This window comes from Leucopleurus acutus (genome assembly GCF_964270905.1).
Source record: "Leucopleurus acutus genome assembly, chromosome: 4".
Classification (NCBI taxonomy): domain Eukaryota; kingdom Metazoa; phylum Chordata; class Mammalia; order Artiodactyla; family Delphinidae; genus Leucopleurus; species Leucopleurus acutus.
The window spans coordinates 43,028,423-43,042,233 of NC_139146.1; the positions used below are offsets into that span (position 1 = coordinate 43,028,423).

The window sequence follows — 13,811 nt, forward strand, 5'->3', positions numbered from 1 at the left end:
AATGGCTCAAGGGTAGTATTATGACCACATATTTGGAAAACATAAAAATTTAGTTGTTACCACCAAGTTAGTTTACCCAAAAATTGCAAAGAAGAATACCACCACCAAGATCCTTCTTTCTATGGCTTCTCCACTCATTCTCAAAACAATTTAAAAGCATCCAAACCAGAAGGTCCTCCTGTACAGAGCTTATCATACACTCTAAATCACTCTCCTATGGTAAGACATTTAGGTCAGGTAACTGCTTTCTGCTACTACAACAACTGACCTCTACCCAAACAGGGCCTCTAAATCATATGAGAACCGTACCCAGTGTACTGCCAACCATAAAAGTCAAAGCTCTACTGATACCTTCAACTATTCAATATTATCTAGGAGATTTCTTCCTTGAAACAGATGCTTAGTTCCAACCTCCAACTGACAGAATTAGAATCTTTAGAGGTGAAGCCAAGGGCTTTTTTTTTTTTTTCTTTGCTCCATAGATAATTTTGATGTGCATCACAGGTTAAGAAACACTGCTCTGGTAACTCAGTGGTTTCAAAGCTGGTTGCATATTTGCATATTACAATGACTTGGGGAACCTTTAAAATATATCCATGTCCATTTCTATCTCCCACCTGATTTAACTGGTCTGGAAAGGGCTTAAAAGTAGATTTTTTTTAAATGGCCATCTGATTATAAGGTAAAGCTTTTTTATAGTGAGAATCACTATAATAACTGATTTACAGCTGAACAAGAATCCAGTTCCTCATAAAATATTTTCTCTATTCCTTACCCTGATACTCATCCCACTTTAGAGAAAGAAGAGAATGAGAAAATGTTTTGCTCATCCACTTCAGGGATATCCTAATACATGTGCACTAGTTATAAGACTGATAAGTTTAACACCACCATTTAATTACTAAAATCCACTACTAAAAAAAGAACACTAAAAATTCTTTAAACTTAGAATGCAAATACAGAAAACATTAAAAAGTTTACAGGATCTTCTAAAGGTTCAGAAGAGACATTAGGGTAGCATAAAAAGTTAACAATCAATACAGTGTCATCCACATAATAAGAGAATAAATATTTTTTGAGTAAATGAATTAAATCAATCACTCAGTCAATGAAAAGCAACAAACTCTCTAAGGAAACAAAATTAATGCTTTTTTTCCTTGGGTTTTTCTTCATTTTCTAAAAAGATCTGGAGGTTCATCTTCCTATGTATTATTTTGAAGACTCAAAGGAAAAATAACATTTCTCCAATTTTATAGAGCAAAATCACGAAGAGGAAAAATTATGCTTACCTCCTCTTCCTCTTTCATGTGAGGAAGAAAATCTCTTGTAAAAGCCTCCAGTCTCTCTTTCAACTGTTTTGCATAATTTAACTGCTCATATTCATTCTAGAAACAAACAAAAAAACTGTATTCTATAAAAATTTCGCTTCATAATTTATACTGTATCTGATCCTAGAAAGTCAGTGTGAAATGTAACTTGAAACGTCAGGGTAAAAAATTAGACTAACAAATAGCAAAATGGTCTCTGTACTTTTCTAAGTATAAAAGATGGCCTCAAAACATCTCTTAAAAGAACCTTGAATTCCTTTAGTAATGTGATCTCATACTTCTTTTTAAAAATGTCATAAAAAGTCTAAAAATAGCAAGTATTTGCTCAAAACTTCTACTGATTTCTAATGCACATTTATACAATTTCAATGTGTCCGTTTTCCGATTAATATACCTCTGAGCAGTTCACAAGCGCCTATTGGACTATTTCATTACAGAATCCCTTTAAGGTCATCTAGTGTATCCTCTACTAAACAATTCAGAATACCTGTTACATTATCCTGAAGAAGACCATCTACACTTCTAAAGGCAAGGAGCTCACTGTACCTTGAGGTAAATCATTCTACCTCTGCACAACAGCTAAAGAGTTCTTCCCCATATGAACTATGGTCATATCTCCCTGTAACTTATCCATCACTTCTGTATCAGCCCTCTCAACTTAGTACATGTGGAAAATTCACAAAATAATGAAACTTTTAAAATGTGGGAATATCTTAACCCTGCTGAGTCCTCTCTAGTCTCCTCCTTCTTTAACTAATTTATTAAACTGCTTCCCAATAGTCTATCCAATGTCCTATTCTCTTAGGATTTTACACATTTTCCTTAAGCATGCCCAAGTGGCTTCCATTTCTACTTACATGCTGATAATTATCAAATTTGCTTTTCCAAACCAAATTACCCTTCCAACCTTGAAGCGCAACTAATGCCACCTCCTACTTATAAATGCCCACCTGGACTGCACAAGCAGTTCAAACTCAACCTGCCCATAATGGATCTTTTTAGCCTCTTCTATATTCCCTAGAAAGTCAAGCTCAATTCTCACTCTTATTTCCTTTCTCTTTCTCCTTTCGGTATATGCAAGCACTACCTTCTGTCAATTTTATGTCCTACATTACTTTCAAGTCTGTCCCTTCCATTCTGTCTCCACTAGTCACTACTTCAGTTCTGATCTTAATCATTTTATTGAATAGGTAATACATGAACATGATATAAAATTCAAACAGTACAAAGGAGTATTCAATAAAAGATAAATCTTCCTATACCATCTTCCCTCCCAGTACCCTATCCCTACCCAATCTCCTACCTCCCCACCAAATAGCTACTGTATATTCTTCTGGAGACTATTACAATAATTTTTTTATAACAATCTTCCTACTTGAGTCTTTTTTTTCCCTTCAATCCATCATCTTCCCTACTTAAGAACAGTCTTTCTAGAACACAAATCTATCAATGAAAGGTTCATGGTGGTTTGACAGAGTTACAACTTAAGTCTATGTTTCACCAAGCCAAAAGGGGGACAAATGAAGACCAAATATCCTATAATACGTAAATATAATTAATAGGGAAATTTCTCTACACCATTATCCTAAACTACACCCAAAAATATCTTTAATTTTACGTCATACAACTAAAAATTATTCTTTGTAACCACCCCTACGGCCCTGTTCATTCTAAGTAACAATTCTACCTTTAGTCACCAATAACTGCATTTACTACAGATTTCTTTTAAGAGTTCAGCAAATGTTATCAGAAAGTAAAATTTGTACAGTAATTGAAATTTCAACTTACAAAAACACCTTTAAGATTTGGAGAGCAACATTCATGATAGAATTTTACATATAGTAACAAAGAGGTAACTGATAAAGATTCTCATCAAACCTGAGCCAGGATCCACTGAGTCTTCTCAGCCAGGTCCTGACCTTGAGCTCTGTCCTTGGCCCACTTAGTCCAGTTTTACCAAAATCATCCTGAATCAGTCTATCAACCCCACCACTACCACCCTTGGCATTTGATAACCCTCAATATCTAACCACCCTCAATATCTTGTCACCTTGGTATGCCTTCAGCAAAAGGAAGCAAGAGTCAGTCTAGCAAGAATCTCCCAGCCTTGATGTTTCCTCTTAGTAATTTTCCTGACCCTCACCTCCGCTCCCTGGCTATAAGAATTCAACCCAATCTCTCTCTCCTACTGCAAAACCCCATTGCAGTAATCCCTTGAATAAAGTCTTCCTTACCGTCTTTAACAAGTGTCAGAATAATTTTTTTTTCTTTAACATACATTTACTATACTATAGTAACATCATTTACTATAAAATGCTAACAAGTTTTGCCAATGACATATCAGAAGATGGTACAAGCTGTGATAAATATCCATTTTTGCAACTCACCTTAACATTCTTCAGACCCTTTTCAAAGAGGCTAAGCATCTCAGAGAGTTTATTGTCAGAATGCACATTATAAATGGTCTGGCTGCGTTGTTGAAGCAAACCAATAATGTATTCGTTTTCAATCTGCTCATGCATTTTGAACTCCTTAAAAGTAGCATACAGAGACTGCAGAAGAGCACGGAAATCATTGTTGTTGGAAAAGTTGGTTTTAGAAAGCTGAATAAAAATTTAAAAAGAAAGGCATAATAAATACATGCAAATATGCACCAATAGGAAATACTCAAATGCATTCCTATCTAGTTTTGTACATATCAAAATACCTCCCTTATACTTTGTTAAAGTAGGAAAGGAAATCATAAAAAACAAGTTATAATGGTATAATAAAAAGTACCCCAGGCCAGGAAGATGTTGGTTTGAATTCTGAAGGAAAGGATGTACGCACCAACAAAACAGTTTCTTTAAATAAAAGAGATTAAACCAGACTCCCTCGAAACCTAAAATTCCATTACTCTGTGCACATACTAAATACAGATACTCCATAAAGTTACATATAAACATTAAAAGAGCTGTGTTAGGATAATGTGATGCACTTTTTTCTTTGTTCAAATGTTCTTTATGCTATTATACTACTTTTACAATGTAAAAAATTCAAAAACTTTCTATTATAATTTGTTTAAACTTTAATATCAAGATGAGTCTAATCTGTTCAGAAAACACTGACTAAGCTACTAGAACATTATTAGATGATTTTATAAGAATTTTTTTTTTTTTGGAAAACACTTAGCAGTTTATACAAGGATCACATACTTCCTAGAGTGGAAGCACTGCAATAGTACAATGTGAAAAACTTGTACATCGGGGCATGAGAAAGTAAATGCACTTGAAGGAAAGATAAAAATCAATGAAAATATAAAGAAATATATACACTGTCATTTTCTTTAATTCTACTATTCAACAAGAGAAAATGACTATTCTGATATAATTTTATTTTTTTACATTTAATGTCAAGTTAAATTCTCATGTTCAAAGCATATATATTATCAGGAAACTCGATTCAAGATGAAGTTCAAAGTAATATTCAAACCTTCTATTACCTCCACTGTCATATTAAATCTATCTTCTATTATGTCAATTCCAGTTTCAAAATTCATTTTAAGAGGAAAAATCTGATTAGGTTAAAAACAACAGACAGTAAATGGAGAAAAAGAAGCTACAAACACCATACTTCCTAGACTTGTTCTGTAAAGTCTGATCTAGTATTCCTAAAATGGAGAAGAGTCTAAGGTGTCTTAATTGCCTGTTCTGGGCAGGAACAGTCAGCTCATGACAAAGCATCAGAAAAGACAACAAACTCCTAAAGCAAGACTATTCCACTATATAATTTAACCAATGATCTACTGTAAAAGGCAGATGGATTGGGTATGAGTCATTTACAGAAAACCAGGCCTAGACCCAGATTCTCTAGGATTAGGCTCCAGTCCTACCATTTATTTAGCTGTGTAACCCTGGGTAAGCTACTTTTCTCCTTCAATGTCTTAGTTTCTTCCTGGTGTTAAATGGGAATAATAAAACCGCCTGTACTTCATATGCTTGCTGTGAGATTTAAATGAACTGGTGCTAAATAAATATTAGCTAGCATTACTTTGAAAATTAATCATTCATTTGTATAAATTCATGGGGTTTTTTTACCCTATTCAAATATTTAATGAGCAGTTATTATAAGCCAGGCACTGTTTCTGGTACTTGGGATACCTCAGTGAACAAAACAGACATCTCTGCCTTTACAGAGTTTACAATCTAGTGAAATAACACAACGAACTGTAACCACAATAAATAAATTATCTATGGGTTGGCCAAAAAGTTTGTTCCAGTTTTTCTATAAGATGTTATGGAAAAACCCAAACAAATTTTTTGGCCAACCCAATACAACAGGGGTTAGCAACTTTTCCTGTAAAGGGTCAGATATATTAAGTTTTTTTTGTGTGAGGTATACTGTCTGTAGCAACTATTTAATTCAGTTGTTGTAGCACAAAAGTAGTCATATGAATGACTGTGGCCGTATTCCAATAAATTTTATTTACAGACACTAAAATTTAAATTTTATGTAACTTTCACATGTCATAAAATATTATTCTTTTTACTTTTTCCAACTACTTAAAAATGTAAAAACCATTCTTAGCTCCTGAGCCATACAAAAATAACAGACAGGATGGATTTGGTTAAACCAAGGTTGTAGATTTTATCCTAAGAAATGCCACACAAAATCACAACAAAATCCACTAGTGGCTAATCTCAGCAAATACTATCATGTGGCATTATATTAAAAAAAAAGTTAAAAATAAGTCAGTAGAAATAAGAGGTAAATTAAGCATTAATAATGGCTATAAAATTTTTTAAAAACAAAAAGGATGGCAAAAAACTAAATAATGTCCTCACGTGAGTTATGGAAAATAACATCGTAAAACACATCCAGGAAGTTCTGCATACAGTCTCACTGGACTATTAGAAAATCCTTCGGATTTAATAACAAGCTAAGGTAAAGACCAGTTTCATGCTACAGACTGAGAACCAAATTAGACAAAAGGACTCTCCATTATGCATAGAGTTAATCCCGCAGAGTGGTTAAAAGTGCTGACTCTGGAGCCAGACTGCTTAGGTGTGAATCCATCTCTGCCATCAAGTCACTAAGTTGCTATGTACCCCACTCAATTTCTTCATCTGTAAAATAAGGCTAATAATACTAACTACCTAATAGGGTTCTTGTGATGATTTAATAAGTTAATATATTTAAAGAACACGGAATATAACATATATAAGCCTACTTAGGTTTTTCTGTTATTCCTATATTTAACCCAAACAAAACTATCATTAGAAGTCCTTATCCTACCCAAGTCAGTTTTTCTCCACTTGAAAAGAGCAACTGTTTTTAACCTGGTACCTAAACTCAGTAAATTTAGCAGTGAAAAGAATAACCTGAGCATATACAGTTTAACTTTTAAAAAATTTGTGTATATGAATCATTTTTTTAAATTGTTTACCTCTAGAAAGTTATTCAATCATAGAGACTTGATTGAGGAAAAAAATAAACCTAGACCCTAATAATATCTGGGACATACTGAGGCCTAGAGCGTGCTAGGTACTATACTAAATATTTTTAGATATTATTTAATTCTTAACAACAATCCTAGGAAGTAGATGTTATAATTCCCATTTTATAGGTGAAAACCCTGAAGCTCAGAGAAAATAACTTACCCAAAATCATACAACTGGTAGACAACAAAACAGAGGTCAACTCTCTATGACTATAAAACCTACTTACCTTCCACAAGATGCAATGTTAGTCCTAATCATAAAGCTATCTCTTCAGAGCCAACAGAGTAAATTGTTAGAAAGAATGCTTGCTCTAAAATATTAGTTCTCTCCAGGGGTTCGATTTTGCCCCCCAGGAACTAATGGACAAGGTTTAGAGACTGCAGAAGCACTACTGCCATCTTAGCGGGTAAACGGCAGGGACGGACTAAACATTCTACAATGCCCGGGATAGCAGCCCCTATAACAAAGAACTGTCTGGCCCAAAACGTCAACAGTGCTGCAGTTGAGAAATGCTGCCCCAAAGAAGTGTTTTTTCAAACATGTTTAACCATGACCTTTAGTATGAAATATAGCACAATCCAGACACACACACCACAAACACTTCAAACAAATTTCAGGAAACAATATTTCCCTCCCTCATCTGTGATGTACTCTATCATTTACTTTTCCATTTCTTTTTTTTTTTGCTGCACCACATGGCTTGTGGGATCTTAGTTCCCGGACCAGGGATCGAACCCAGGTCCACGGCAGTGAAAGCCCATGTCTTAACCACTGGACCACCAGGGAAGTCCCCTCATTTTTTTAATGTTATTTCTGACCCACAAAATCGATTCCATGACCCACTAATGAGTCACAGAACACACTTGGAAAAACACTGTTCTACAGTAAGATTATAAAAGTTCCCAAGTGACCTATAAGCGTGTATCGTCTGATGCCTAGGAGATTCAACAAGGAACCTACATAGAACAGGATACACATAATCAACAAATAGTAACAATCAGTAACATGGTATCTCCCATATTTTAAAAGAATTTATAACTGACTTTCTGGGACTTCCCTGGTGGCGCAGTGATTAAGAACCCGCCTGCCAATGCAGGGGACACCGGTTCGAGCTCTGGTCCGGGAAGATCCCACATGCGGTGGAGCAACTGAGCCTGTGCACCACAACTACTGAGCCTGCGCTCTAGAGCCCTTGCTCCGCAACAAGAGAAGCCACCACTTGCCGCAACTAGAGAAAGCCCGCGCGCAGCAATGAAGACCCAACACAGCCAAAAATAAATAAATAAATTTATAAAAAAAGAAAAGAGTATCATGTAAACAATTTTAAAAAAACTGATTTTCTGCCTCAGACATTCTACAACTTAAAATCATACTTACAGCCTGGCTTCAAACTGATTTGAAGCTGTGTGCCACTTAAAGACTAGATATTAAGTTCAGAAGCAGATATGAAAAACTGCATAACAAAAACTCAAATACTATTACCCCAAATAAGTTTTTACTTTTTCTCTCCTCGGCCAGACAATGCTTTCATTTAAGCGAGGGAGATTTACACTCAGTGAAGAAACCTTAATAACTATCTGCTCAAACTAACTTACAGATAGAAAAACCTATGATCCACAGGTGAAATGTTCTGCGTAAAATCATATAGCTAGTAGTAAATAGCAGAACCAGTAAGGTAATGCAAAAAACATGGGCTTCAGAAAGGAAACAAATTCTAAACGTTAAAAATTCGGGCTCCCCTAATTACTAGTTGAGTGAGTTGGGTAAGTTACTTAACCACTAAGTCTGTTTCCTCATCTTTAAATAAGGGATAATACTTGTCTCACAGGGCTCTTGTGAGGATTAAAAGTAAGTAAGCATGTAGTAAAAACTCATTAAATTCCCTTTTCCTTCCTCTCCTTAGCTCTCAATTCAAAACATATTCTCTCCAATAACTCAATGCCAGTCAATAAGTTTTTACAGGTATGCAGAGGAACAGAAAATCGAGGAAAACTAAATGAATTCTTCATAAAGCTATACTCATTCAATTTTTTAAAAATAATCTATTCGAATTATTCTGAGCTTATTTTCTGCCTATGGCTTTGCTCATTAAATGTCCTATCTTTATAAAATGATAAAGTAGATGGCACTTCAGGTAATATCCTTACCTGAAAAACCTGGGCACTCCATAAAGCCTCCACCACTTGAATTTTTTATAGCTGGTTTATTGTACAGTCTGGAAAGCTCTGTACTATGCACATCTTTACAACCATCACCTACCTTGTTCTCAGAAATCAGTTCAAAGAGACTGTAAGCCCACTCCTGACACTTTAACGTAGAGCTGACCAAATACCTCCCTTTGCTCCCACTAACCGGCATTTGGATTTCCATCCTAGCACAAATGTGTGACTGTAATCTCCTAAAGGAATAGGAACTACATCTCGCATGGCCAATACAAGCTACTACAGGGCCAAGTGTCAGTAGAAACTCCATGCCCACTGGCAGAATTAATGTTGTCAAGTTTTGAGGATTAGAGGAAAAACTGAGGAATTGGAATAAACTGGAAAAAAGGATGTGATCCAATGTAAATATTGCCTAAAATCATCCTAATTTGGAAGGTCAGTGAATTAGCGAAAGATTTCATAATAGACTGTTACCAGAAAATTTTTTCAGAAACTACTCTGGTTTTATACGAAGAAAATTAAACTAGGAATCATGATCCTGACTTGGGTTTCCATCTGGATCTATCACTAACTGCTTATGTAAACTCGGTCTAACTAAGCTAGCCCTACAAATACCCAGCTATAAAACAGAAATATCTCTGCCTTTACGTACCTAAAAGGACTGCTGTCTGGATAACAACAGTGAAAAACCTTTCTATAAAACCTTTTATAAATGTAAAAGGAAACCCATGAGCAAAGTATTAAATTAGATATAATACAGCAATATTTAAAATGGCCCACAACTTCATGGGCTTCCCTGGTGGCGCAGTGGTTGAGAATCTGCCTCCTAATGCAGGGGACACGGGTTCAAGCCCTGGTCTGGGAGGATCCCACATGCCGCAGAGCAACTAAGTCCGTGAGCCACAACTACTGAGCCTGCGCGTCTGGAGCCTATGCTCCGCAACAAGATAGGTCGCGATAGTGAGAGGCCCACGCACTGCGATGAACACTGGCCCCCGCTTGCCACAACTAGAGAAAGCCCTCGCACAGAAACGAAGACCCAACACAGCAAAAATAAATAAATTAATTAATAAACTCCTACTCCCAACATCTTCTTAAAAAAAAAATGGCCCACAACTTCAGAATTCTTCTAAATAAACTAGTCTAAGCACATAAATAACTGTTGTTGCTAATAAATGTATGCTTCTAAAATATATTGTACTTGAAAAGTCAATATTCAAAATAAAACTGACTTCTTTATAATTACTGGGCATTCAGAGTCAACATATAGTATACGATGAAATAACATATTTTGTATCTTTTTCGTTTAAGTACAAAAGCTAGTTCTCATTTTGTAAAGTTTTACTATATGCTGTTTGGGCTGGATACCCGTGGTCTGTACAGGCAAAACATGGTAAAGGCAAAAGTTGAGGGCTTCCCTGGTGGTGCAGTGGTTAAGAATCCGCCTGCCAATGCAGGGGACATGGGTTCAAGCCCTGGTCCAGGAAGATCCCACATGCAGTGGAGCAACTAAGCCCATGCACCACAACTACTGAGCCTGCGCTCTAGAGCCTGCGAGCCACAACTACTGAGCCCGCATGCCACAACTATTGAAGCCCACATGCCTAGAGCCCATGGTCCACAACGAGAGAAGCCACTGCAATGAGAAGCCTGCGCACCACAACGAAGAGTAGCCCCTGCTCGCGGCAACTAGAGAAAGCCCGCGTGCAGCAATGAAGACCCAACGCAGCCAAAAATAAATAAAATAAAAATAAAATAATTTTTAAAAAAAGTTGAGATGCCAAATGAATAAAAACATATACTCCTTTAAGACAATTTAGCCATTATAAAATACATTTTTCCCCTTTAGCTCCCGAAGGGCATCCTAGGAGAGATTCCAATTAACTATCAGTATCAAGAAGGAATCCGGATGTATAATTCCTACGCAGTTTTTTTTCCCCTAAATCACCTTGGTCTCTGATCCACAGTTCAGAAAATTGGAATTTTTAATCTTCCTGATGAATTTATACAACAATCTCATTAACTACATCTAATTAACTCAAAATTAGTGATAATTTTAACTTCTGCTATGTCAAATTGAAAATGCTTTCCTAGTTATTTCAAAAGGGGACATTTAACTACCAAAAAGAATCTTATTTGACTCAAATATTGTTTTTAAAAAGGGCACTGTATTTTCAAAATTTGTTCTAACGTTCTCAATCACCAGGTAATGACACACAACATTAGTGACTGACTTCTTCAATTTTTTAAATACGCTGGTTAGTCTAGCACGTAGCTAGATAAAGTTGTGATTCTTAACCATTTTGGGAGGGTCACAATCATTTGGAAACCTGATGAAAGCCACAAACCTCCTAGAAAAATGTACACATGCACCAAAATTTCCGTAACAATTTCAGGTGGTCCTGGACCACCTCTCCCCAGTCTAGAGAGAAGACCTCAAATTCTATTACTCCTCATTAACTTTCCCTTTTTGGTTTTGAGAAAGTAAAAAAACCTCCCCATTTTTTTCTTTCCTGCAATTAAAGGATACCGTCAGAATAACTAAGTTCAAAAGCCAGAGCAGGTAAAAACACTACAGTAAGCTAACTCAAAAATCTAGGGCTTCCCTGGTGGCACAGTGGTTAGGAATCTGCCCACCAATGCAGGGTACACAGGTTCGAGCCCTGGTCGGGGAGGATCCCACATGTCGCGGAGCAGCTGGGTCCATGCACCACAACTACTGAGCCTGCACTCTAGAGTCCGCGAGCCACAACTACTGAGCCCGCGTGCTACAACTACTGAAGCCCGCGCGCCTAGAGCCCATGCTCCGCGACAAGAAGCCACCGCAATGAGAAGCCCGGCCGCTGCAACAGAGTAGCCCTCGCTTGTGGCAACCAGAGAAAGCCCGCGTGCAGCAAAAAGACCCAGTGCAGCCAAAACTAAATAAATTAAACAAATATATATATTTTTTAATTCCAGAGTTACACAGCTTAACTAACGGCTTACCCATTCATTATGTTTTTCCTGGATCAGTGTTCTCACCCTTGGCTTCACACTGGACTCACCTGGAGAGCTTTTAAATTATACTTGATGCCTGGGTCCCAGCCTCAGAGATGCTGATTTTAGTGACTTGAGCATCAGCATTTTTAACAGCTTTAGGGTGATTCTACTGAGCAAACAAGGTTGAGAACCACTGTCCTAGACTGCCGTGGTATTTAAACCTGTATCTGAATCGGGTATTGTTAATTTTCAAAATGGAGGGAGGAAAAAGATGGTTGTGGATGCTTTTTAAGTGTGGCCTGGCACTGAACACGGGGCATCCTCCAACCACCTCATGGGCTGTAAGAACACCTCTTTTCTCGCAACAGCGGTTCTGCTTAGTGCTATGTAATTTCTGCAAGTTCATCAAAGTTGATATCCATGCTTAAGCAATAGGTCTTTAAATGCTTTTTGTTTGGTTCATTTCTACATGAAGCAGGATTGCCTGAAGTTCTCAGAATATCCGTATGTGGACTCTACCCAACATAAATTTTTGACAAAAATGTGGACTCAAAAAGCATTAGCAAACAGCCCTGAACTATCTCCACAAAAGTGCTTTTTCAACTTATGCTGCACCAATTAAGAGTGCAAAAAGGTTCTCGCAGTTAAATCAACTTGTTCCGAAGCCCTTTTATTCGAGCCCACGTAAAGAATTCCAACAGAGAATAGCTGTCTTATAACAAAATCGACATCTAGTAAACGCTCCGGACAATAAAAGTTGCAAGGAAAAAGATGACCACAAAAGAAGAGAGAAGGTTCTCTGGTTCGTAAGCCACGAAACCTGAGTTTTCTCCCAAATCAAACCAGAGAAAAGCTGGGGCGTAAAATGAGCAGGGAGGAGTTGGGAGAAGGTGCTCGTTGGGCCAGAAAGCGGGCCAGAGGTTCAGAAGAATGGATGGGTGTTCGTAAGGAGAATCGGGGAGGCCCAACACAGGCCGGGGGTAGGGCGGGGGGGCAGGATTGATGGGGGAGGTGGCGGACAACTACAGAAACAGCTTGCGCCAGGGGGAGAGGAAGCCACCGCAGGTAGCCGGCCCGCGGTCCCCAGAGATCGGTAGGGGCGCAGGGGCCCCACTCCCTCAGGGGGCAGGGGCGGGAGGCCCGGCGCGGCCGCGGGGAGCCCGCCCCGAGGGCGGCGGGTGGCCAGGCCCTCGGCCGGGAAGGGGCCGCGCCGCGAGCTCCGAGGGCACGTCCGAGGCCGCCAGCCGGGCGGGGCGTGGGCTCCCCGCGGAAGGTGCGGGGTAGCGAGCACGGCGCTGACAGCTGCGCAGGTTACAATTCGCCCGGCGCGGCCCCCGGGGGCTGAGGGCGCCGCTCAGGCCTGGCCGCCCAGGGATCCGGCCCGCTCCTCCCCTCCGCCCGCGCCGCCCAGAGCCAGAGGCCCCGCACACCGTTACCTTGTCGCAGTAGAGCCCCACCAGCTGCTTCATCCGCCAGTGTGGGGCGGTGAAGACGTCCACTTCTTCGGGGAAGGGCGCCATCGCCACCACCTCAGCCTCCGCCTCAGCAGGCGCGGCCGCCGCCTCTCCATAGACACCCTCGCCGCGGGGCAGAGGCGGCGCCCCCCCCTGCGCATGCGCCCGCCCCGTCGGAGCGCGCGCCCGGGCTGCCGGGCCGGCCGGGACGCGGGGGCGCGCGGGTCGCCGCCATGCGGTCCCTACGGCACCACGTGACCGGGCGCGCGGCGGAGGCTCGCGCTTTCACCTCCCCGCTCAACTCACGTTGCTCGTCCTCCTTCTGCGCCAGAAAAAGAAACCAAGTCGTTTCCCTGTTTGTTATGTTTCGCAACACAAAACACATGATCTGAGAGGAGGGGGTGTCGT

General features: G+C 39.3%; 1 protein-coding gene across 2 annotated transcripts in view; it reads right to left on the reverse strand.

The window, feature by feature from the left end:
- Positions 1 to 13,541, reverse strand: part of FBXL5 (F-box and leucine rich repeat protein 5) — a 51,294-nt gene extending 37,753 nt beyond the window's left edge. Inside the window, exons 1-3 of one of the 2 annotated variants that reach the window (XM_082838324.1) lie at positions 13,386 to 13,541; positions 3,716 to 3,931; positions 1,290 to 1,385 (exon numbers count right to left, since the gene is read on the reverse strand). In XM_082838324.1, coding sequence (XP_082694450.1) covers positions 1,290 to 1,385; positions 3,716 to 3,931; positions 13,386 to 13,469 — 396 coding nt within the window. In that variant the 5' untranslated portion in view covers positions 13,470 to 13,541. The remainder of the gene's footprint in view (positions 1 to 1,289; positions 1,386 to 3,715; positions 3,932 to 13,385) is intronic. The other variant, XM_082838322.1, reaches the window with a different exon arrangement.
- Positions 13,542 to 13,811: the final 270 nt, after the last annotated feature.